The sequence below is a fragment of the Piliocolobus tephrosceles genome, chromosome 4 (genome assembly GCF_002776525.5).
Source record: "Piliocolobus tephrosceles isolate RC106 chromosome 4, ASM277652v3, whole genome shotgun sequence".
In the NCBI taxonomy this organism is placed as follows: domain Eukaryota; kingdom Metazoa; phylum Chordata; class Mammalia; order Primates; family Cercopithecidae; genus Piliocolobus; species Piliocolobus tephrosceles.
The window spans coordinates 113560012-113582097 of NC_045437.1; the positions used below are offsets into that span (position 1 = coordinate 113560012).

At 44.9% G+C, this 22086-nt stretch overlaps 1 protein-coding gene across 4 annotated transcripts in view; it reads right to left on the reverse strand.

The window, feature by feature from the left end:
• Nucleotides 1–22086, reverse strand: part of ZNF346 (zinc finger protein 346) — a 48109-nt gene that overhangs the window by 21148 nt on the left and 4875 nt on the right. For 2 of the 4 annotated variants that reach the window (XM_023185126.2, XM_023185125.2), the window contains exons 2-4: nt 5267–5370; nt 4626–4718; nt 1944–2088 (exon numbers count right to left, since the gene is read on the reverse strand). In XM_023185126.2, coding sequence (XP_023040894.1) covers nt 1944–2088; nt 4626–4718; nt 5267–5370 — 342 coding nt within the window. Of the gene's footprint in view, nt 1–1943; nt 2089–4625; nt 4719–5266; nt 5371–20446; nt 20549–22086 lie in introns of those variants that run through there. The other 2 variants (XM_023185127.2, XM_023185128.3) reach the window with 2 other exon arrangements.

Below are 22086 nucleotides of genomic sequence, written 5' to 3' on the forward strand. Positions count from 1 at the left end.
TAGCCGGGCGAGGTGGCGGGCGCCTGTAGTCCCAGCTACTCGGGAGGCTGAGGCAGGAGAATGGCGTGAACCCGGGAGGCGGAGCTTGCAGTGAGCTGAGATCCGGCCACAGTACTCCAGCCCGGGCGACAGAGTGAGACTCCGCCTCAACAACAACAACAAAAAATACACGTTATTGTATCCTCACAACCGATGAAGTAGATAGTATTATTATCATTGTATAGGTTAAGCAGTTCAGACACAAATAAGTCATATAAACAGTAACAGTGCCAGGCTTTTAAACCTGGGACTCTGTGACTTGAAAGTCCACATTCTGCTGTTTCATACCATGAATAACTAGATGTGGGTGTGATCAAAAGGTGTAATTATGAGTGGCCAGGTGTGGTAGCTCATGCCTGTAATCCCAGCATTCTGGGAGGCGAAGATGGGAGGATCACTTAAGGCCAGGAGTTCAAGACCAGCCTGAGCAATATAGTGAGAAGCGATCTCTATTTAAAAAAAAAAAAGTTTTGGCCAGTGTGGTGGCTTACGCCTATAATCCTAACATTTTGGGAGGCCGAGGCAGGTGGATCACGAGGTCAGGAGATTGAGACCATCCTGGCTAACATGGTGAAACCCCGTTTCTACTAAAAAATACAAAAAAATTAGCCGGGCATGGTGGTGGGTGCCTGTAGTCCCAGCTATCAGTAAGGCTGAGGCAGGAGAATGGCACGAACCTGGGCAGTGAGCCGAGATCACGCCACTGTACTTCGACCTGGGCAACAGAGTGAGACTCCGTCTCAAAAAAAAAAAAAAAATTATGAGTCATTTTTCACACTACCTTCAAAGCCTTCCAAAACACTGTTGTCAGTAAACATATAAAGGATCATAGTATTACTAACAGTGTAGTCTACTTCTTGGTCCAAAATAGAGAAGCAAAAATTATCAAGGAAACAATGAAATAAACATCAAAGAACTTTCACTCTTGACTGATTGCAATTAGCAGAGGTTAAAACCCCAGAAAGTCAGGAGTTAATGAGATGAAAGTGAGGGCTGAGCCTTAGTCGTGACAAGATAAAGGGGGCTATTTCAGAAGTCACTGTACTGGGAATGAATTCATGGCAGTTACAGATTGCGGGGCAGCAGTAGCAGCACTGAAGTATTCAGCTTTGAAAGACAAGTCCCCGTCTTGAGGAGAACAGGCAGCTTTTGAGGATTAAAGTGAGTAGGCCATAACCTGAGCATGTGAAAAAGACAAGGATTTAGCTTTCAACTTGGAACATGCAGTAATAAGGGCAGGTGGATGCTGGGATGGAAAAATCTAAGTGAGAGAGGTAGGAGATAGAATGCTCTCATGGTATACATGGCCTGGAGGACTTGGGCACTCCTGAGTTATAATTATTAGTCAGGACAAAAGCTCAGGCTATAGAGAAAAATCTATAACCAAAGAAAGGGAGGTTAGGTGAGGTGAGCATAATTCTGATATTGCATTTCTTTTTTTTTTTTTTTGAGACGGAGTCTCACTCTGCCGCCCAGGCTGGAGTGCAGTGGCTGGATCTCAGCTCACTGCAAGCTCTGCCTCCCGGGTTTACGCCATTCTCCTGCCTCAGCCTCCCGAGTAGCTGGGACTACAGGCGCCCGCCACCTCGCCCGGCTAGTTTTTTGTATTTTTTAGTAGAGACGGGGTTTCACTGTGTGTTAGCCAGGATGGTCTCGATCTCCTGACCTCGTGATCCACCCGTCTCGGCCTCCCAAAGTGCTGGGATTACAGGCTTGAGCCACCGCACCTGGCCTGATATTGCATTTCAATGAAACTGGGTCTACTTGGAGATTTTTAAGTGTTCTCAAAAGGAATTCAACCTCTTTAAGTCTGTGGCCCCAGTGAGGATCTCTGTGAGTCCCTGGCAATGGTGCCCTGAGGACAGGAGGGGTCCCACTACAGCACTACTCAGGAAAACCAGTACCTTCCACCTTAGTGGACTGCTGCTTCAGCTTTAAGTTCTTTGCGTGGGTCTTCCCCAGGTAGTGCGACTGGGCCACGACAGGGGAGGAAAAGGTCATGTTACAGATGGGGCAGCACTGGTTCTTGTCTTTGCTTCTGCTGCTCTTCTGGTTGGAAGAAAGAACACAGGTCTGATCATACCACTGCCCCACCAGAAAACCTTCAATGGTTCCCCACTGCCCATAACAGAATAGGCATTTATGGCCCCCCTCACACATTAACCCCAACCTACTTTCTAGATCCTTCTCCAGCTACTTCGTCCCAGGCTCTACTCACCATCCCCCACTTTATTCTCTGATGCTTCCTTGCTTTGCTTTGGCCATTCCTGCTGTCTAAAATGCTCTTCCTTCCTTTCCTGCTTGGCAGCGTGTCTGCTTAGCCTTGAAGACCCAATTTAAATAAAAGCTTTTCTTCTGGGGGACTTTCTCTCAAAAAAAAAAAAAAAAAATCATTCAGTAAACAACTATCAAGTCCCTTTGTCTGTGTATTCCAGGAAGAATAATTAACCCTGCTCCTATTCTGTACTCCGAGAGTACATTAAATAGACCTCTGTCCTACCACTTGCCATCCTAAACTGACAGTGTGTCATAGCTTAGGAGACTTTTCTGTGAACTCAAGTGTAACACTGGAACAGGGACTATTTGACTCATTTTTGTTTCCTATCCTTCACACCCCGCTGGAGTCTGGCACACAGTAGATGCTCAGAATTTGCTGAACAAGTGGACCATTAGGTTGTGTGTGTTTTTTTTTGAGACAGGGTCTCACTCTGTTGCCCAGACTGGAGTGCAATGGCATGATCTTGCCTCACTGGAACCTCCACCTCCAGGGCTCAAGCAATTCTCCCACCTCACCCCCTCAAGTAGTTGGACTACAGGAACACACCACCACACCTGGCTAATTTTTGTATTTTTTGTAGAGATGGGGTTTCACCATGTTGCCTAGGGTGGTCTCAAACTCCTGAGTTCAAGCAATCTGCCCGCCTCAGCCACCTAAATTCCTAGGATTACAGGCATGAGCCACTGCACCCAGCCTCCCACTGCGTTCTACTTGCTGATTATGATTAGGCTAGAAAACCGTGTATTTCAAGACTACATAAAGGGATTCCAACATCTCTCTCAGAAAGCCTGATCTCTGAATAGGGTGCAAAGATGTAAAATAACCTGCCCAGGGTCATAGAGTTGATCTTGCCTTCCTGAATTATAAATGATAAGAAAAGGGCCAGGTGTGGTGGTTCAGACCTGTAATCCTGGTACTTTGGGAGCCTGAGGCGGGAGGATCGCTTGAGACCAGGAATTTGAGACCAGCCTGGGCAACAAAGCGAAACCCTGTCTCTACGAAAAAATTTTTAAAAACTCAGCCAGGTGTCTGGGCGCAGTGGCTCACACTTGTAATCCCAGCACTTTGGGAGGCTGAGGCAGGCAGATCACTTGAGGTCAGGGATTTGAGACCAGCCTGGCCAACCTGGTGAAACCCTGTCTCTACTAAAAATACAAAAATTAGCTGGGCGTGGTGGCGCATGCCTGTAGTCCCAGCTACTTGGGAGGCTGAGGCAGGAGAATCGCTTGAACCCAGGAGGTGGAGGTTGCAGTGAGCTGAGATCGTGCCACTGCACTCCAGTCAGCCAGGCGTGGTGGTGTGTGCCTGTAGTCCTAGCTACTTGGGAGGCTGAAGTGGAAAGATCACTTGAGCTTGGGAGGTTGAGGCTGCAGTGAGCCATAATTGCACCACTGCACTACAGCCTGGGTGACAGAGCCAGGTCCTGTCTCATAAACAGACATATAGAGAAATAGATAGAAAGGAGGGAATCCAGGGATAAATAAATAATAATAAGGGAAACCAGGGATGAGTCCAGTGAATTTTGAGAAGAGATAAACAAGGACCTTCCTAACCTGTGGCTACTATAATAGGAGGTAGCAGTTTATAGAGTAAACTCTTATTTACTGAGCATCTACCGGGAATTGAAATTTTACCTCACAATACCCTTAAGAAGTAGGAATTATCTTTACTTCATGGGTGAAGTTCGCAGAGGTTAAGTGACTTGGCCAGGTCACCCGACCAGTAAGACACACAGCCAGCTTTGAGCCCTAGTCTGCTCAATTTCTTTTCCCATGACGAGATGGTACTCCTGAGGGGTTGGGGGTTGCTTCAGCATAATGCTCATAATATTTCTGAGCCAAAAAGCACACGTGATCACCTCTAAATCAGAGCAGGCATTTGGAAAGGAGTTACTTCTGTTTATTTATTCAAAACATTCAAGTGCTGAACTTAGTTCTTTTCCCTGGCTCTCGAGAAAGCAAGCAGCCTGGCTTCTTTCCACTTTCTCTTCTCTGGCTCCAATAAACCACTAGGTGGTAATATGTAATACCGGCTCCATTACTGAGTCCCTACTATGTGCCAGGCTCTGAACTGGGTGCTTTTTATAAACCTGCCCTCAATTTTAGTTTCGAAAAATCCTGAAAGGTAGTTGGCATTACCATCCTCATTTTTACACAGGAAGAAATCAAGCTTTGTGAAGTAATAGACTTGCCCAAGTTACACAACAGGGCCAGGATTTGAAGCCAAGACAGTCTGACTTGCTCACCACACCAACCTGCTGGCTGGCTTCATCAGGAAGCAAGCGGGCTCAATATGGCAGTTGTATTACCTGATCTGAGTCTAGCTTCTTCGTTTCCCCCTTTAATGTCTCCATTCCATGGATTGCTAGGTATCTCTTCACTTTGTTGGCATGTTTTTTGCTCTGCAAAAACCCAGGGAAAAGATCAAAGATAGCCAAATGCTACTTCATACTTAAGGCACTCAAAAACACTTACTAGATTTTCATCTGATTCATCCTCACAAAAAGTTTTGAGGAGGAGGTGAGGGAAGTTTGAGTTCCTGCTCTGTGCAAGGCATTTTAAAGCTATCAAATTCAACCTTCACAATCTATGAGAAAATTATGACCATTTCTCTTTTATGGATGAGGAAATGATGTCTAGAAATGATGAAGTTTCTTGCTCAAGATGAGTAGCAGAGTTTTGATTCAAACTCAGATCTATTTAATACCAAAGCTCATACTTTATGCTATGCCAAGCTGCAAGGGAAGATACACATATAATGATCCTGATTTGGATAGGGGAGATGAGACTCAGGGAAATTAAGTCAATCTTCAAGTCACAAGCCAACATGCATGGAGGCAACATCTGGGTGGCTAAGCAGCAATTACACTTCACCATGCAAGCCAGGGAGAATTAGGGGTTTGGCATCAGGTCTGAAAAGAAACGCAGCTCTAAAAGTATGATGGCATACCTGGTAATGTGCCAGCTTCTGGGACTCAGAAATAAGCAAGGCGCAGCAAACCTTACACTGGGTGTTGGTGAAGAGACATTGGTTCTTCTGGATCATGTGCTCCACTATAGAGGGGAAAACAAGAAATCACTGAGTTGACAAACACTACCTCAACAGCACTGTCTTTCAACTCTGCCTCAAACACAGGCACTGAATGATGGGATGCCATACTAGGACACTGACAGACCTCAGCCAGCCTTTCCTACTGCCGCCGTGACTCATGCTGTGTTCTCACGCCACCTACACTATTACTTATTTTATAATTTTATGTATGCCAACTTTCTTTACTTAGGAACTTCTTTTAAAGAGGAATCTTTAGATCATAAACTTAAGTAGATACCAATAAAAATAGATGTGATAAAAATGAGGCTTGGAGCATTCTCCAGGAAGAAGAGAACAGCAACTGTGCTGGGAGGTTTTAAGATATGGTAGTACCCAACTGAAACTTCTTCCCAGATAGAATCAGGAGGACTGGAAGACTCGAAAAGGGAATACTTTTCTCATTGTTCTCGATCTGGACTTTGAAACATTTAAAATCACGTAACAGAGCAGGGCGTGGTGGCTCACGCCTGTAATCCTAGCACTTTGGGAGGCCGAGGTGGGCAGATCACCTGAGGTCAGGAGTTTGAGACCACCCTGGCCAACATGGTGAAACCCTGTCTCTACTAAAAATACAAAAATTAGCCAGGCGTGGTGGCAGGCGCCTATAATCCCAGCTACTCAGGAGGCTGAGGCAGGAGAACTGTCTGAACCCTGGAGGCAGAGGTTGTAGTGAGCTGAGGTTGTGCCACTAACTCCAACTTGGGTGACAGAGCTAGACTCCATCTCTAAATAAATAAATAAATAAAATAAAATCACATAACATATTACATAAGTGCCACACTGTATGAAACATGGCCTGGAGAACAGTCTTACCTTTTTGAGGAGAGGTAAAATCTCTCTCCCAAGGCATGAGTTCCTTTTTTTTTTTCTTTTTTTTTTGAGACAGAGTCTCGCTCTGTCGCCCAAGCTGGAGTGCAGTGGAGCGTTCTCGGCTCACTGCAAGCTCCGCCTCCTGGGTTCACGCCATTCTCCTGCCTCAGCCTCCCTAGTAGCTGGGATTACAGGCACCTGCCACCACGCCCGACTAATTTTTTTGTATTTTTAGTAGAGGCAGGGTTTCACTGTGTTAGCCAGGATAGTCACGATATCCTGACCTTGTGATCCGCCCACCTTGGCCTTCCAAAGTGCTGGGATTACAGGTGTGAGGCACTGCGCCTGGCCAAGGCATGAGTTCTATCATGGCACTGGCCATGTGAGGCAGAGGCAAAGTCTAAAACTGGAAGAGGAGGGCACGACAACATTTTTAATCTCCTGGTCTCAGCCAAAAAGTGGTCAAGACCAGGCACAGTAGCTCACGCCTATAATCCCAGCATTTTGGGAGGCTGAGGTAGGAGGATGGATTGAGCCCAGGAGCTTGAGACCAGCCTGGGCAAGATGGTGAGACTCTGTCTCTACATAGAAACAAACAAACCAACAAACCAAAAACTAGCTGGGGGTGGTGGCACATGCCTGTGGTCCCAGCTTCATGGGAGGCTGAGGCTGAGACAGAGACAGAAGGATTGCTTGAGCTCAGGAGGTCAAGGCTACGGCAAGCAATGTTAGTGCCACTGTACTCCAGCCTGGATAACAGAGCAAGCCCCTGTCTTAAAAAAAAAAAAAAAAAAAAGTCAATGCCCTGGCAGAGGTTCCTGGTGGGGAGCTTTTAAGATGCCTCTCCCTAATCCACAAAATCTAAAGCTTACCTGTGTCAGCCCTTTTAGGCAGAAGGGCTGTATTTCCGTCCCTAATGATCTCTTTTTATATCTGCATTTTTCTCTTACAATGGTAAATTTTTGTGAAAGACCTTGCCTGCCTTAGCTATGCTCTGAAAAACCAAGAGGAGTGACTCTATAAACAGAATTGGCCCAGGGCTTTTAAAAGAGGGTCAGAGGTGGCCAGGCACGATGGCTAATGCCTGTAATCCCCCAGCACTTTGGGAGGCCAAGGTGGGTGGATCATCTGAGGTCAGGAGCTCGAGGCCAGCCTGGCAAACATGGTAAAACCCATCTCTACTAAAAATACAAAATTAGCCGGGTGTGGTGACACATGCCTGTAATCCCTACTACTTGGGAGACTGAGGCAAGAGAATCACTTGAACCTCGGAGGTGGTGGCTGTAGTAAGCAGAGATTGTGTCATTGCACTCCAGCCTGGGCAACAGCGAAACTCGGACACACACACATACACACACCACACACACACACACACACACACACAGAAGAAGAAAAAAGAAGAAAAAGGAAGAGGGTCAGAGGCTTCTCAGAATCAGAAACCCACACAGGGTAGGTAATACCCAGAGGTCAGAGTTCAGTCATCACTTCCTCACCTGGAGATTGTGGATTTTGTTTTGTTCAAGAGATGAGGTTTCAAGCATATTCACAATCAGACTCCTAAACCCACAGCAGGGGTAGGCAAGTACCTGCTAAATAAATGTACCTCTCTGCTGGAATGCACTCTCTGGCCTTAGAGAGCACATTCACATAGTCCACACACATACATTTATAGTACCTGCTTTGTGCCAACACTGCACTTAGTGCTGGGGGCCATACCAACAAATAAGACGGGGTATAAAGTAAAAAATAAGCAAGATAATGACAGAGAATTAGAAATGCTATGAAAACAAGCAGAATACGTGGTAGAGAATGATGGGGCAGGAGAGTTAGTAAAGCCCATCACAGGGCGAGGAAATCTTCTCCTGCAGAAGCAACAATAGAACAGGACAAAACTGACAAAACCAGACAAAACTGACAAAACCAACCACTTCAGCACTCTGGAAGTTAACCAAAGGGACTTAACAATCTGAGCAACTTTACGCTTGCAAAACTGCTGAACTTCAGGTAAGAACAGTAGGAATCAGTGGCTTTTTTTTTCCCCAAATGGGGGAAAAACAAATAAGCAAACAAACAAAAATTCAGGGTTGCCCAGGCTGCAGTGCCCACGCTGGACTGCAGTGGCATAATGTCAGCTCACTATAGCCTCAACTTCCCAGGCTCAGGTGAGGCTGTTCTCAGCCCCTCCTGCACTCGGTGTAGAAACTCTGGCAAGAAGGTGCTGGCCATGAAAACAAATAGCTTCCATACAGACGGAAGGAAATCATTTGATTTCCCTTGCATGTTTTCTGCCTTGGCCAGAAGTTCTACCTTGTACTCACCTTGTTGTTTTTTTTTTTTGTTTTGAGACGGAGTCTCGCTCTGTTGCCCAGGCTGGAGTGCAGTGGCCGGATCTCAGCTCACTGCAAGCTCCGCCTCCTGGGTTTACGCCATTCTCCTGCCTCAGCCTCCGGAGTAGCTGGGACTACAGGTGCCCGCCACCTCACCCGGCTAGTTTTTTGTATTTTTTAGTAGAGACAGGGTTTCACCATGTTCACCAGGATGGTCTCGATCTCCTGACCTCGTGATCCGCCCGTCTCGGCCTCCCAAAGTGCTGGGATTACAGGCTTGAGCCACCGCGCCCGGCTCTCACCTTGTTTTATATTCAACTTCGCTTCCTCTGCCTGACTTCAACATTGGGAGGGTCCCAAGGCTCAGTCTCTGAACCTCTTTCCTTCTTCATCTATGCTAGGCATTTTCTTCCAACCCCACAGCGTTAAATATGATTGATACACTAATGATTCCCCATTTATGTCTCCAACTCTGATCTCCCCCTTGAACTTCAAGTGACTGACAGATCTGAATCTCCAACTCATGTCCACCTGTATATCTGATAGACTACTCACACTCACATAACAAAAAGTCTTTAATTTTTCCTCCAAGGCTATCTTCCCCTAGTTCTAATCTATTCACTTGTTCAAGTTCAAAATCTAGGAGTTATCCTTGACTCCTTTCCTTCCTTCACTCCCACCCCCACATCCAGTCTAAGAAATCAGATGTCAAACCTACTGCCGGAACATAATTCCAAATTCATTCACTTTTCTCTGTCTCCACAGACAATCTGCCTAGTCCAAGCTTCCATCTATTCTCTGAAGACTACAGCAGTCTCCTCCTTGTTCAGTTCTAGCTCCCAGATGCCCCATTTCCCTGCTGTTTCAACTTGAGCCACCATCTGACTGCAACTGCATAAGAGACCCTGAATCAGAACTATCTAGCCAAGCCTTTCCCAAATTCCTGACCCACAAAAACTGAGAGGTGTATGAGGCTGGAGGAAGCTAAGGCCCACAGAGGGGAAAAAAAAACAATTTAGGTAAAATTATCAATTAGGCCGGGTGCAGTGGCTCACGCCTGTAATACCAGCACTTTGGGAGGCAGAGACAGGCGGATCACGAGGTCAGGAGTTCAAGACCAGCCTGGCCAACATAGTGAAACCCTGTCTCTACTAAAAAAAGTAAAAAGTTTAAACGGGCGTGGTGGCAGGTGCCTGTAGTCCCAGCTACTTGGGAGGCTGAGGCAGGAGAACTGCTTTAACCCAGGAGGCGGAGGTTGCAGTGAGCCGAGATCACACCACTGCACTCTAGCCTGGGCGACACAGTGAGACTCTGTCTCAAAAAAAAAAAAAGTCAATTAGCTGGGTGTGGTGGCAGGCACCTATAATAATCCCAGTTACTCAGGAGGCTGAGACAGGAGAATCGCTTGAACCCGGGAGGCAGAGGTTGCAGTCAGCCAAGATCGCGCCATTACACTCCAGCCCAGGCAACAGGAGCAAAACTGCGTCTCAAAAAAAATGAAATAAATAAAATAAATAATTGTCAAAATTTTGAGATGGCAGCCTGACTGCACATCCTTTTTGCCATGATATCTGCACACAACTTTAATCCAACTACCAGCTATCTCTCCAGGGTGCAAAAGATTTGATATGGAAAATGAGGTGCTTTTCATTCATTCACTGGAGAAGCAGGGCGTGGCAGCTCAGCCTGTAATCCCAACACTTGGGAAGGCCAAGGCAGGCAGATTGCTTGAGGCCAGGAGTTTGCGACTAGCCTTGCCAAAATGGCAAAACCCCATCTCTACCAAAAATACAAAAATCAGGCAGGCAGGGTGGTGTGTGCGTATAATCCCAGCTACTTGGGAGGCTAAGGCACAAGGAGCACTTGAACCCAGGAGGCGGAGGTTGCAGTGAGCCAAGATGGTGCCACTACACTTGAGCCTGGGCGACAGAGTGAGACTCTATCTCAAAAAAAAAAAAAAAAAGAAAAGAAAATCACTAGAGAGGCTGAAAGTATGGTACTAGGTTGGGCCTCCAGAAACATCTCCAGGAATAGTGCATATATGTTCCAATAGGTGACTTACAGTCTCTGAGGCTTCCTTCACAGCTCTGCTGGAAGCAAGATGCTTTGACTGTAACAACTTCTCTCTCAACCTATGAAGCTGGACAACGGATGCTGGAAAACTGATGTAGTTCCATGACCTTTTTTGACAGCAACAATAGCCAAGAGGCACAGAAGTATGGTCTTTACTGCATTCTACATCCTATGAGATGTTACGTATTCACAGGATTTAATTTATATCCACATGATAGCCAAGTAAAACATGTATGGGGCAGAGGCTGAGAGATGCAATCTAGAGTGTAAAGCACAGGGCTGCTTTTCATGGGGTCGATGAAGTAGGGACACAGAGAACTTCTGTGGGACAGCAAGATAATTAATAAACTTAACACATTTAAGGGTTGGGTGTGATGGTTCATGCCTATAATCCCAGCACTTTGGGAGGCTGAGGTGGGAGGACCGCTTGAGCCCAGGAGTTCAAGAACCAGCCTGAGCAATACAGTGGGACCCTATCTTCACAAAAAAACAAAAAAGATTAGCTGAGTGTAGTGGTGCACACCTGCAGTCCCAGCTACTTGGTAGGCTGAGGTGGGAGGATTGTCTGAACTTGAGCCCAGGAGGTCAAGGCTGCAGTGAAGTAAGCTGTCACTGCACTCCAGCCTCCATCCTGGGTGACACAGCAAGACTCTGTCTCAAAATAAAAAAAAAGAAAAAAAAAAAAAAAAGAAAAGAAAAAAGAAAGAAAGAAAGGAAATTTGGCCGGGCGTGGTGGCTCAAGCCTGTAATCCCAGCACTTTGGGAGGCCAAGATGGGCGGATCACGAGGTCAGGAAATTGAGACCATCCTGGCTAACACGGTGAAACCCCATTTCTACTAAAAAATACAAAAAAAAAAAAAAAAAAAAACCGGGCGAGGTGGCAGGCGCCTGTAGTCCCAGCTACTCAGGAGGCTGAGGCAGGAGAATGGCATAAATCCAGGAGGCGGAGCTTGCAGTGAGCTGAAATCTGGCCACTGCACTCCAGCCTGGGTGACAGAGCGAGACTCCGTCTCAAAAAAAAAGAAAGGAAATTTAAGCCAGGTGTGGTGGCCTGCATGCACCTGTAGTCTCAGCTATTCAGGAGGCTGAGGTGGGAGGATCGTTTGAGCCAGGAGTTTAAGACCAGCCTGGACAACATGGTGAAACCCCATCTCTATAAAAAACTACAAAAAAATTGGCTGAAAGTAGTGGTGCACACTTGTTATCCCTGCTACTCAAGTGGCTGAGGTGGGAGGATCACCTGAATTTGGGAGGTCGGGGCTACAGTGAGCCAGGACTGTACTGCTGTACTGCAGCCTTGGTGAGGGAGTGAGACCCTATCTCAAAAATGACTTGCTATTCCTTAGGCCTACATGTGACCTCAGAATCTACAACTGAGCTCTATATACATTTATCAATCGGGCCGGGCATGGTGGCTCACACCTGTAATCCCAGCACTTTGGGAGGCCGAGGAGGGCAGATCATGAGGTCAGGAGATCGAGACCATCCTGGCTAACATGGTGAAATCCCGTCTCTACTAAAAATACAAAAAATTACCTGGGCGTGGTGGTGGGTGCCTGTAGTCCCAGCTACTCGGGAGGCTGAGGCAGAAGAATGGCGTGAACCCAGGAGGCGGAGCTTGCAGTGAGTGGAGATCACACCACTGCACCCCAGCCTGGGTGACAGAGCGAGACTCTGTCTCAAAACAAAAACAAAAACAAAACAAAACAAAAACAAAACAAAAAAATTCATCAACTAACTGAAGGTGATCCTTAAGAAGATGAAACCTATTTACTACCCAGCTTATTAGGAGGCAAAGGGTTTTTAGGTACAGCTATAGTTAGAAAGCAGCAAACAAAAGATCCTAGGGCTAGGTCAGTGGCCCACGCCTGTAATCCTGACACTTTGGGAGGCTGAGGCTAGAGGACTGCTTGATGCCAGGAGTTTGAGATCAACACAGGCAGCAATGTGAGACCACATCTTTACAAGAAAATTTAAAATTATCCAGGTGTGGTGGCACACGCCTGTAGTGCTGGTTACTAGGGAAACTGACATGGAGGGGATCACTTGAGTCTAGCAGTTTGAGGTTGTGGTGAGCCATAATTGCACGACTGCACTTCTGCTGGGTGACAGAGCAAGATCCCCCATCTCAAAAGCAAAAAACCCCTCAAACAATCATAAGAAATGGAGGTTGGGTATAATCTACCCATGGGTGAGAATGGTTAGACAATGTAGTCTTTTTTTTTTTTTTTTTTTTGAGACAGAGTCTGGCTCTGTCACCCAGGCTGGAGTACAGTGGTGCATCTCGGCTTACTGCAAGCTCTGCCTCCTGGGTTCACGTCATTCTCTTGCCTCAGCCTTCTGAGTAGCTGGGAATACAGGCACTTGCCACCACACCCGGCTAATTTTTTGTATTTTTAGTAGAGACGGGGTTTCACCGTGTTAGCCAGGATGGTCTCGATCTCCTGACCTTGTGATCTGCCCACCTTGGCCTCCCAAAGTGCTGGGATTACAGGCGTGAGCCACGCCCGGCCTAGACAATGTAGTATTTTAACGGGCAGTATGGCCTAAAAGAATGAACAAGACGGTCCTATTAAGTCTACTTAGCATTGGTACTTCCATTTTGTGAGTCCATACTGTGTTTTTGTTTTTAATCTAATTTTTTAGAGTCAGAGTCTCATTATGTTGCCTAGGCTGAATTCAAACTCCTGGCCTCAAGGGATCCTTCTGCATCAGCCTCTCAAGCAGCTGGGACTACAGGTGTGGGCCACCATGACTGGCCAAATCCATATTGCTGATGGTCTCAAGAAGCTCAAATTTTTTTTTTCTTTTTTTTTTTTTTGAGATGGAGTCTGGCTCAGTCGCTCAGGCTGGAGTGCAGTGGCGCAATCTCGGCTCACTGCAATCTCCACCTCCCGGGTTCACGCCATTCTCCTGCCTCAGCCTCTGGAGTAGCTGGGACTACAACCGCCCGCCACCACGCCCGGCTAATTTTTTGTATTTTTAGTAGAGACGGGGTTTCACTGTGTTAGCCAGCATGGTCTCGATCTCCTGACCTCGTGATCTGCCCTCCTCGGCCTCCCAAAGTGCTGGGATTACAGGCGTGAGCCACCGCGCCCGGCCAAGAAGCTCAAATTTTTATCCAATGAAAACGGCATGAAGAGGCCGGGCATGGTGGCTCACGCCTGTAATGTCAGCATTTTGGGAGGCCGAGGCAGACGGATCACCTGAGGTCAGGAGTTTGAGACCAGGCTGGCCAACGTGGTAAAACCCCATCTCTACTAAAAAATACAAAAATTAGCCAGGCATGGTGGAAGGCTGGTAATCCCAGCTAACTCAGGAGGCTGAGGCAGGAGAAGCGCTTGAACCCAGGAGACAGAGGTTGCAGTGAGCCGAGATTGCACCATTGCACTCCAGCCTGGGTGACAAGGGCGAAACTCCATCCTAAAAAAAAAAAAAAAAGCTGGGTGTAGTGGCTCATGTTTGTAATTACAGCACGTCAAGATTGCACCACTGCACTCCAGCCTGGTGACAGAGCAAGACTCTGTCTCAAAAAAAAAAAAAAAAAAAAAAAGGCCGGGTACGGTGGCTCATGCCTATAATCCCAGCATACTTTAGGAGGCCGAGGCGGGTGGATCACCTGAGGTCAGGAGGTCAAAACCAGCCTGGCCAACATGGTGAAACTCCATCTGTGCTAAAAATACGAATTAGCTGGGCATGGTGGTGCATGCCTATAATGCCAGCTACTCAGGAGGCTGAGGCAGGAGAATTGCTTGAACCTGCAGGCAGAGGGTGCAGTGAGCTGAGATTGCGCCATTGCACTCCAGCATGGGCAACAAGAGTGAAACTCCATCTCAAAAAAAAAAAAAAAAAAAAAAAAAAAAAAAGAAAAGAAAAGAAAAAAGAAAAGGGCATGAAGAAAGCAAATGTAAGAGTACTGATGATCTGCTACTAATAAAACAAACAAATGGAAATTCTGGAGTTCAAGTTATAATAAATAAAATAAATTTGCTGAAGGAGTTCCACAGCAAGTTCAAAATGGCAGAAGAATCAGTGAACTTGAAGATACAGCCGTAGAAATAGCTGATCTGAAGAATAAAGAGAAATAACACTGAAGAATAAAGAACAAAGCTTCAGAGATTATGGGAACACTTCAAGCATACTAACACATGTGTAAGGAGAACCTCAGAAGAAGAGAGAAGAGAGACAAAGAGTAGAAAAAAATATTTGAAGAAAATGTCTGAAAACCTCCCATATTTGATGAAAAACATTAATCTACACATTCCAAAATCTCAAGGAACCCAAAGTAGGAAAAATATGAAGAGAGCTACACCTAGACACATCCCAAATCATTGAAAGGCAAAGACAGAAAATCCTGAAAGCAGTGAGAAACAGAGAAAAATGACTCATCATGTACAGTGAAATAATTCAATTAATGACAATTTCTTATTTGAAAACAATTAAGGCCAGAAGGTAGTGGGATGACATATTCAAAGTGGTGAAAAAGAATAAAAATGTCAACTAAGAACTCTATATCCAGCCAAATGATCCTGAAAACATTACACTAAGTGGCCGGGCGCAGTGGCTCATGCCCATAATCCCAGCACTTTGGATACCAAGACAGCAGATCACCTGAGGTCGGGAGTTTGAGACCAGCTTTGCCAACATGCAGAAACCCCGTCTCTACTAAAAATACAAAATTAGCTGGGTGTGGTAGCACATGCCTCTAATCCCAGCTACTCGGGAGGCTAGGGCAGGAGAATGGTGTGAACCGGGGAGGCGGAGCTTGCAGTAAGCCGAGATCGCGCCACTGCACTCCAGCCTGGGCGACAGAGCGAGACTCCATCTCAAAACAAAACAAAACAAAAAAAAAAGAGATTCGCTTGAACCCCACAGGCGGAGGGTGCAGTGAGCCCAGATCATGCCATTGCACTCCAGCCTGGGCAACAAGAGCAAAATGCTGTGTCAAAAACAAAACCAAAAAAAAAAAAAAAAAATTTACACTAAGTGAAAGAAGCCAGTCACAAAAAGGCCATATATTTATACAATTCTATTTACATGAAGTGTCCAAAATAGTTGTTGCCAGGGATGACTGCTCCTAGGTACAGGGTTTCTTTATTGGGGTGATGAAAATGTTCTAAAATTAGACAGAGGTGAAGGTTGCAGAACTCTGTAAATATACTAAAAACCACAGAATTGTACATTTTAAACAGGTGAATTTTATGGAATGTGAAATTTATGTCAATAAAGCTGTTATTCAAAAATAAAATAGCCAGGTGTGGTGGCTCACGCCTGTAATACCAGCACTTTGGGAGGCCAAGGCGGGCAGATCATGAGGTCAGGAGATCGAGACCATCCTGGCCAACACGGTGAAACCCCGTCTCTACTAAAAGTACAAAAAATTAGCCAAGCATAGTGGCAGGCGCCTGTAGTCCCAGCTACATGGGAGGCTGAGGCAGGAGGATGGCATGAACTTGGGAGGCGGAGCTTGTAGTGAGCAGAGATCATGCCATGCACTCCAGCCTGGGTCACAGCAAGACTCTGTCTCAAAAATAAATAAAATAAAATACAACACAACTGTCATTCAAGAATGAGGACAACACACAGACATTTTCAGAAAAAGATTAAAGAATTCATTAATAACTGGTCCGCTTTGTAAGAAATACTAAAGGAAGCCCTTCAGGCTGAAAGGAAGTGACACCGGATGGTAACTTGAGTCCAGAGGAGGAAATAAAGAACACCAGAAATGGTAAATATGTGGGTTGACATAAAATACTCTACAAATATATTTTTTCTCATTTATTCTCTTAACTTCTTTAGAGGACATAATACTATATAAAGCAATAATTATGACACTGAATCATTAGGTTTATAACACATATAGATGTAATATATATGACAAAAATAGGACAAAGAAGGGGGAATAGAGCTGTATTAGAGAAATATTTTTGTATTTTACCAGAATTAAGTTAGTATTAATTTAAAGTAGACTGTGATGAGTTAAGATGCATACTGTAATCCCTAGAACACCACCAGGAAACTTAAAAAAAACCAAGAGGAATTAAAATAGTACACTAAAAATACTTAACATAAAGGAAGTTAGTAAAGGAGGAACAGAAGGATAAAACAGAAAGGAAATCAACAGTACAATGGAAAATGTAATTTTCATATCAATAAATAAAATACAAACAGTCTAAACAGTACACTCAAAAGGCAGAGACTATTAGACTGGATAAAAAAGCAAGCTCCCACTATATGCTATCTATAAGAGACACAAGAGGTTGAGATAAAAGAATAGAAAAAAATACACTATGTAAAAGTAACCACAAAAGAGCTAGAATGGCTCTATCACTGACAAGTTGACTTTAGTATAAAAAATATTAGAGGCAAAAAAGAACATAACATGATGATAAAGGGTTGATACATCAAGAAAATACAAAAAAAGAAAAAAATTGATAATTTAAAAAATAGACAAACTACTAATAATAATTGGAAATTTCAATATGTAAACTGAAAAAATCCTAAGCTCCCCAATCAACTGAACAGAACCCCTCTTGGCCAAGGCGACTCCAGAGAAACCTGAAAAATTGTGTTCCTGGCATGACAGGACAAGAGGTTAGACATGACACCTCATTATTAAACTTCCTTTTGAAGTTTTTTTTTTTTTTTGAGACAGAATGTTGCTCTGTTGCCCAGGCTGGAGTACAGTGGCACGATCTCGGCTCACTGCAACCTCCACCTCCCGGGTTCAAGTGATTCTTCTGCCTCAGCCTCCCAAGTAGCTGGGATTACAGGCATGTGCCACCATGCCTGGCTAATTTTTGTATTTTTAGTACAGATGAGGTTTCACCATATTGGTCAGGCTGGTCTTGAACTCCTGACCTCGTGATCCACCCACCTTGGCCTTCCAAAAGTGCTGGGATTACCGGTGTGACCCACCATGCTCGGCCTTTTTTTTTTTTTTTTTTTTTAAGATACAGGGTCCTGCTCTGTTGCCTAGGCTAGAATACAATGTCACGATCCTAGCTCACTATGGCCTCAAATTTGTGGGCTCAAGCCATCCTCTTGCCTCAGCCTCTTGAATAGCTAAAACTACAGGTGTGTGCCACTATGCCTGGCTAATTTTTAAATTTTACGTTGACATGGGATCTCACTGTGTTGCCCAGGCTCCTTTTGGGGTTTAGACACAACTGACCAGCATTAATTCTAAAATAGAGATCATAAGACTAACAAAATGGACTCTGTGGCAATAAGATACCAAATTATAAACAGGACCAAAGGCCATGCTAGACAAAGGTTAAATCACATACCCCCACAGGTCACTCTGACCTGGTATATTGGTTAACAGACTTCCTTATATTAATTTAAAACATCCTGGCCAGGCACTGTGGCTCACACCTGTAATCCCAGAAATTTGGGAGGCCTAGGCAGGCAGATCACCTGAGGTCAGGAGTTCGGGACCAGCCTGGCCAAGATGGTGAAACCACATCTCTACTAAAAATACAAAAAATTAGCGGGTGTGATGGCAGGTGCCTGTAATCCCAGATACTCAGAAGGCTGAGGCAGGAGAATTGGTTGAACCCGGGAAGCAGAGGCTACAGTGAGCTGAGACTGTGCCATTGCACTCTAGCCTGGGCAACAAGAGCGAAACTCTGAGTCAAAAAAAAAAAAAAAACAAACAAACAAAAAACCCAAAAAACAAAAAACCCAAAACAAAACACTCCTTTGTGCTGACTCCAAAATTTTAGACAAAGCTTTACTCCTTTAACTGCAAATTAAAGAATCTCTGAAGCCACCTATGACCTGTCAGCCCCTTGCTTCAAGATATCCTACCTTTTTGGGCCAAATCAATGTATAATGGCCATGTATTGATTTATGACTTTGTCTGCAACTTCTACTTCCCTAAAATGTATAGAACAGAGTTGTGACCTAACTGCCTCAGGACCACTTACTCAAGGCTTCTTGGGTTTGTGTTTTTCCCTACCCATGGTCACTCATATTGGCTCACAATAAACCTCTTTAGAATGTCTTACAGTGTCATTTGAGCGCCATTTGGTTTTTCTATTAACAAATATCTTGCTTTCAATTACTCATAGAACTTGTTAGAAAATCAGTAAGGGTTTAGAATAATGTTATAATCAATTTGATCCAACTGGCACATAGAATACTCCACCAACTGTAGAATATAAATTGTTTTCTAACACACACCGAACATTCTCCAGGGTAGAACATATGTCAGTTTCACTTCATTCATTCATTCATTCATTTGAGAGGGAGTCTTGCTCTGTCATCCAGGCTGGAGTGCAGTGGCACGATCTTGGCTCACTGCAACCTCTGCCTCCTGGGTTCAAGCAGTTCTCCTGCCTCAGCCTCCCGAGTAGCTGGGATTACAGGCATCACCATGCCCGGCTAATTTTTGTATTTTAGTAGAGATGGGGTTTCACTATATTAGCCAGGCTGGTCGTGAACTCCTGACCTCAAATGATCCACCTGCCTCAGCCTCCCAGTGCTGGGATTACAGGCGTGAGCCACTGCCCCCAGCCCAGTTTCACTACATTTAAAAGGACTGAACTCATCTGGAATTTAATCAGAAATCAACAATCGGAAGAAATCTGGGAAATCCTCAAATGTTTGGAAGTTGAAAACATGTATCAAAGAAGAAATTACAAGGGAAATTAGAAATTATTTTGAACTGATTTAAATGAAAATAAAACATTCAAAAATTTGAGTTGCAACTAAAGCAGTGCTTGGGAGGGAAAAAAACTCAGTTTATCCTACTTCACTTTTACAATATAGAATGCAAGACCCAGCAAGCATGTCAATGTGTAAGATCCCAAGTCAAAGGTCAAACCGCATACTTGTCTCTCTCAAGTTGCCCTCTTGGCCCTCTTCCAAGTATACTTTACTTCTTTTCATTGCAGCCCTAAAACTTTTTAATAAACTTTCACTCCTGCTCTAAGAGCTGCCTTGGTCTCTCACTTTGCCTTATGCCCCTTTGGTCCAATTCTTTCTTCTGAGGAGGCAGAGACTGAGATTCAGGGCCACTAACACTCCTACCTTGGCCTCTCAAAGTTTTGGAATTACAGGCAGGAGCCACTGTGTCAGAACAACCTAAAAGATACGTTAAAGGATACAAATAGACAGATAAAGAGATACACAGGTCTGGAAGGGTCTAATGTGTAGGAGCTTCCATCCCAATGGAATTGGGGTGTGCCACACTTCCAGCACATGAATGTGTTCTTATTCACCTTCCTGGAAGCTCCTAAACTCAGCCCTTTGGGTTTTTATGAAGGCTTCATTGTGTAGGCATGGTTGATTAAATCATTGGCTATCGGTGATCAACTCGACCTTCAGCTTCTTTCTATCCCCTAGAGATGGGGGGCTATAACTTCCAACCCTCTGAGCACATGGTTGGTTCCCATGGCAACAAGCCAACCAGAATGTGGTAATCTAGGGCTTTCCCAAAAATCACCCTATTAACATGTACCAAGGTGTGGTTGAAAGGGGCTTGTTATATGGCTGGGTGCAGTGGCTCACACCTGTATCCCAGCACTTTGGGAGGCCGAGGTGGGCGGATCACAAGGTCAGGAGATCGAGACCATCCTGGCTAACACGGTGAAACCCCGTCTCTACTAAAAACACAAAAAATTAGCCAGGTGTGGTGGCGGGCGCCTGTAGTCCCAGCTACTCATGAGGCTAAGGCAGGAGAATGGTGTGAACCCAGGAGGCGGAGCTTGCAGTGAGCCGAGATCATGCCACTGCACTCCAGCCTGGGCAACAGAGACTCCGTCTCAAAAAAAAAAAGAAAAAAAGGGGGCTTGTTATAAATAACAAAAGTCTGTTTCTCACCTTTCTTGCTCTGGAGCAGTTCCAGAAGTGTTTCAGGAACCAAGGACAAAAGGCCAAATATTTTAACAGAAGATACTCTTACTGCTTTAGTCTGAAGAAATTATAAGGGTTATAGAAGCTGTGAGCCAGGAACTATGGAAGGAAACATATGTATATATAATATATTTTATAATGTCACAAGTGCTTAAGAGAGAAACTTATAATTTTAAACATCTACATCAGAAAAGAATGGTCTCAAATCAGCAACATACGATCTCACCTTAGAAAATAGAAAAGATCAAGAAAATGACAAATTCTTAGCTAGACTAACCAAGAAAATAATCAGGGGCCTCACGCCTGTAATCCCAGTACTTTGGGAAGCAGAGGTGGAAAGATCACTTTAGAGTTTGAGGAGTTCAAGACCAGCCTGGCCAACAGAGCAAAACCCTGTCTCTATTGAAAATACAAAAAAATTAGCCGGGCATGGTGGCACATGCACTCCTTAGAGCAGGACTGAAAGTTTATTCAAAATCTCAGATACTCAGGAGGCTGAGGCAGGAGAATTGCTTGAACCTGAGAGGCAAAGGCTGCAGTGATCGTTATTGCACTCCAGCCTGGCAAGACCCTGTCTCAAAAGAAAAAAAAAAAAGCGACACAAGGAGAAACACAAAATTCTGTGTACACTTAAAACAAGTAAAGAAACTGAATTAATAATTAAATATCTTTCCACAAAGAAAAGCCCAAGCCAGCTGATTGCCATGGCCCATGTCTATAATCCCAACCCTTTGGGACGCTAAGGCAGGAGGATCACTCGAGGCCAGCAGTTTCAGACCAGCCTGGGCAACAGAGAAAGACCCTCTATGAAAAAAACACAAAAATTAGCTGGTCATGGTGGTATGCCCTTGCAGTCCTAGCTTTGTGTTTGAGCCTGCAGTGAGCTATGATTGTGCCACTGTACTCTAGCCTGGGCATAGCCTGGGCAACAGGGACCCTGGCTCTAAATAAATAGAGAATCAATAAAAAAAAAAAAAGGAAAGGAAGAAAGAAAAGCTTAGGCCCAGGTAGCTTCACTGGTGATAACTTTTTTTTTAAATTTTGAGACAGAGTCTCAATTGTGCTGCCCAGGCTGGAGTGCAGTGGCACAATCTTGGCTTGCTGCAACCTTAGCCTCCTGGGTTCAAGCGATTCTTGTGCCTCAGCCACCTGAGTAGCTGGGATTACAAGTGAGTCCACCACACCTGGCTAATTTTTGTATTTTACAAAAACACAAAGTTTACAAAAATTTACAGGTTTTTTCCATGTTGCCCAGGCAGGTCAGAAAATAACTTTTATCGGCTGGGCGCAGTGGCTCACTCCTGTAATCCCAGCACTTTGGAAGGCCGAAGCAGATCACCTGAGGTCAGGAGACCAACCTGACCAACATGGCAAAACTCCATCTCTACTAAAAATACAAAAATTAGCTGGATGTGCTGGCAGGCGCCCGTAATCGCAGCTACCTGGAGGCTGAGGCACGAGAATCGCTTGAACCTGGGAGGCAAAGGTTACAGTGGGCCAAGATCGCATCACTACACTCCAGTCTGGGCAGCAGAGTGAGACTCTATCTCAAAAAAAAAAAGGAAAGAACTTTTATCTCCAAGTTCTGCACTGTGTGGTGGCTCACG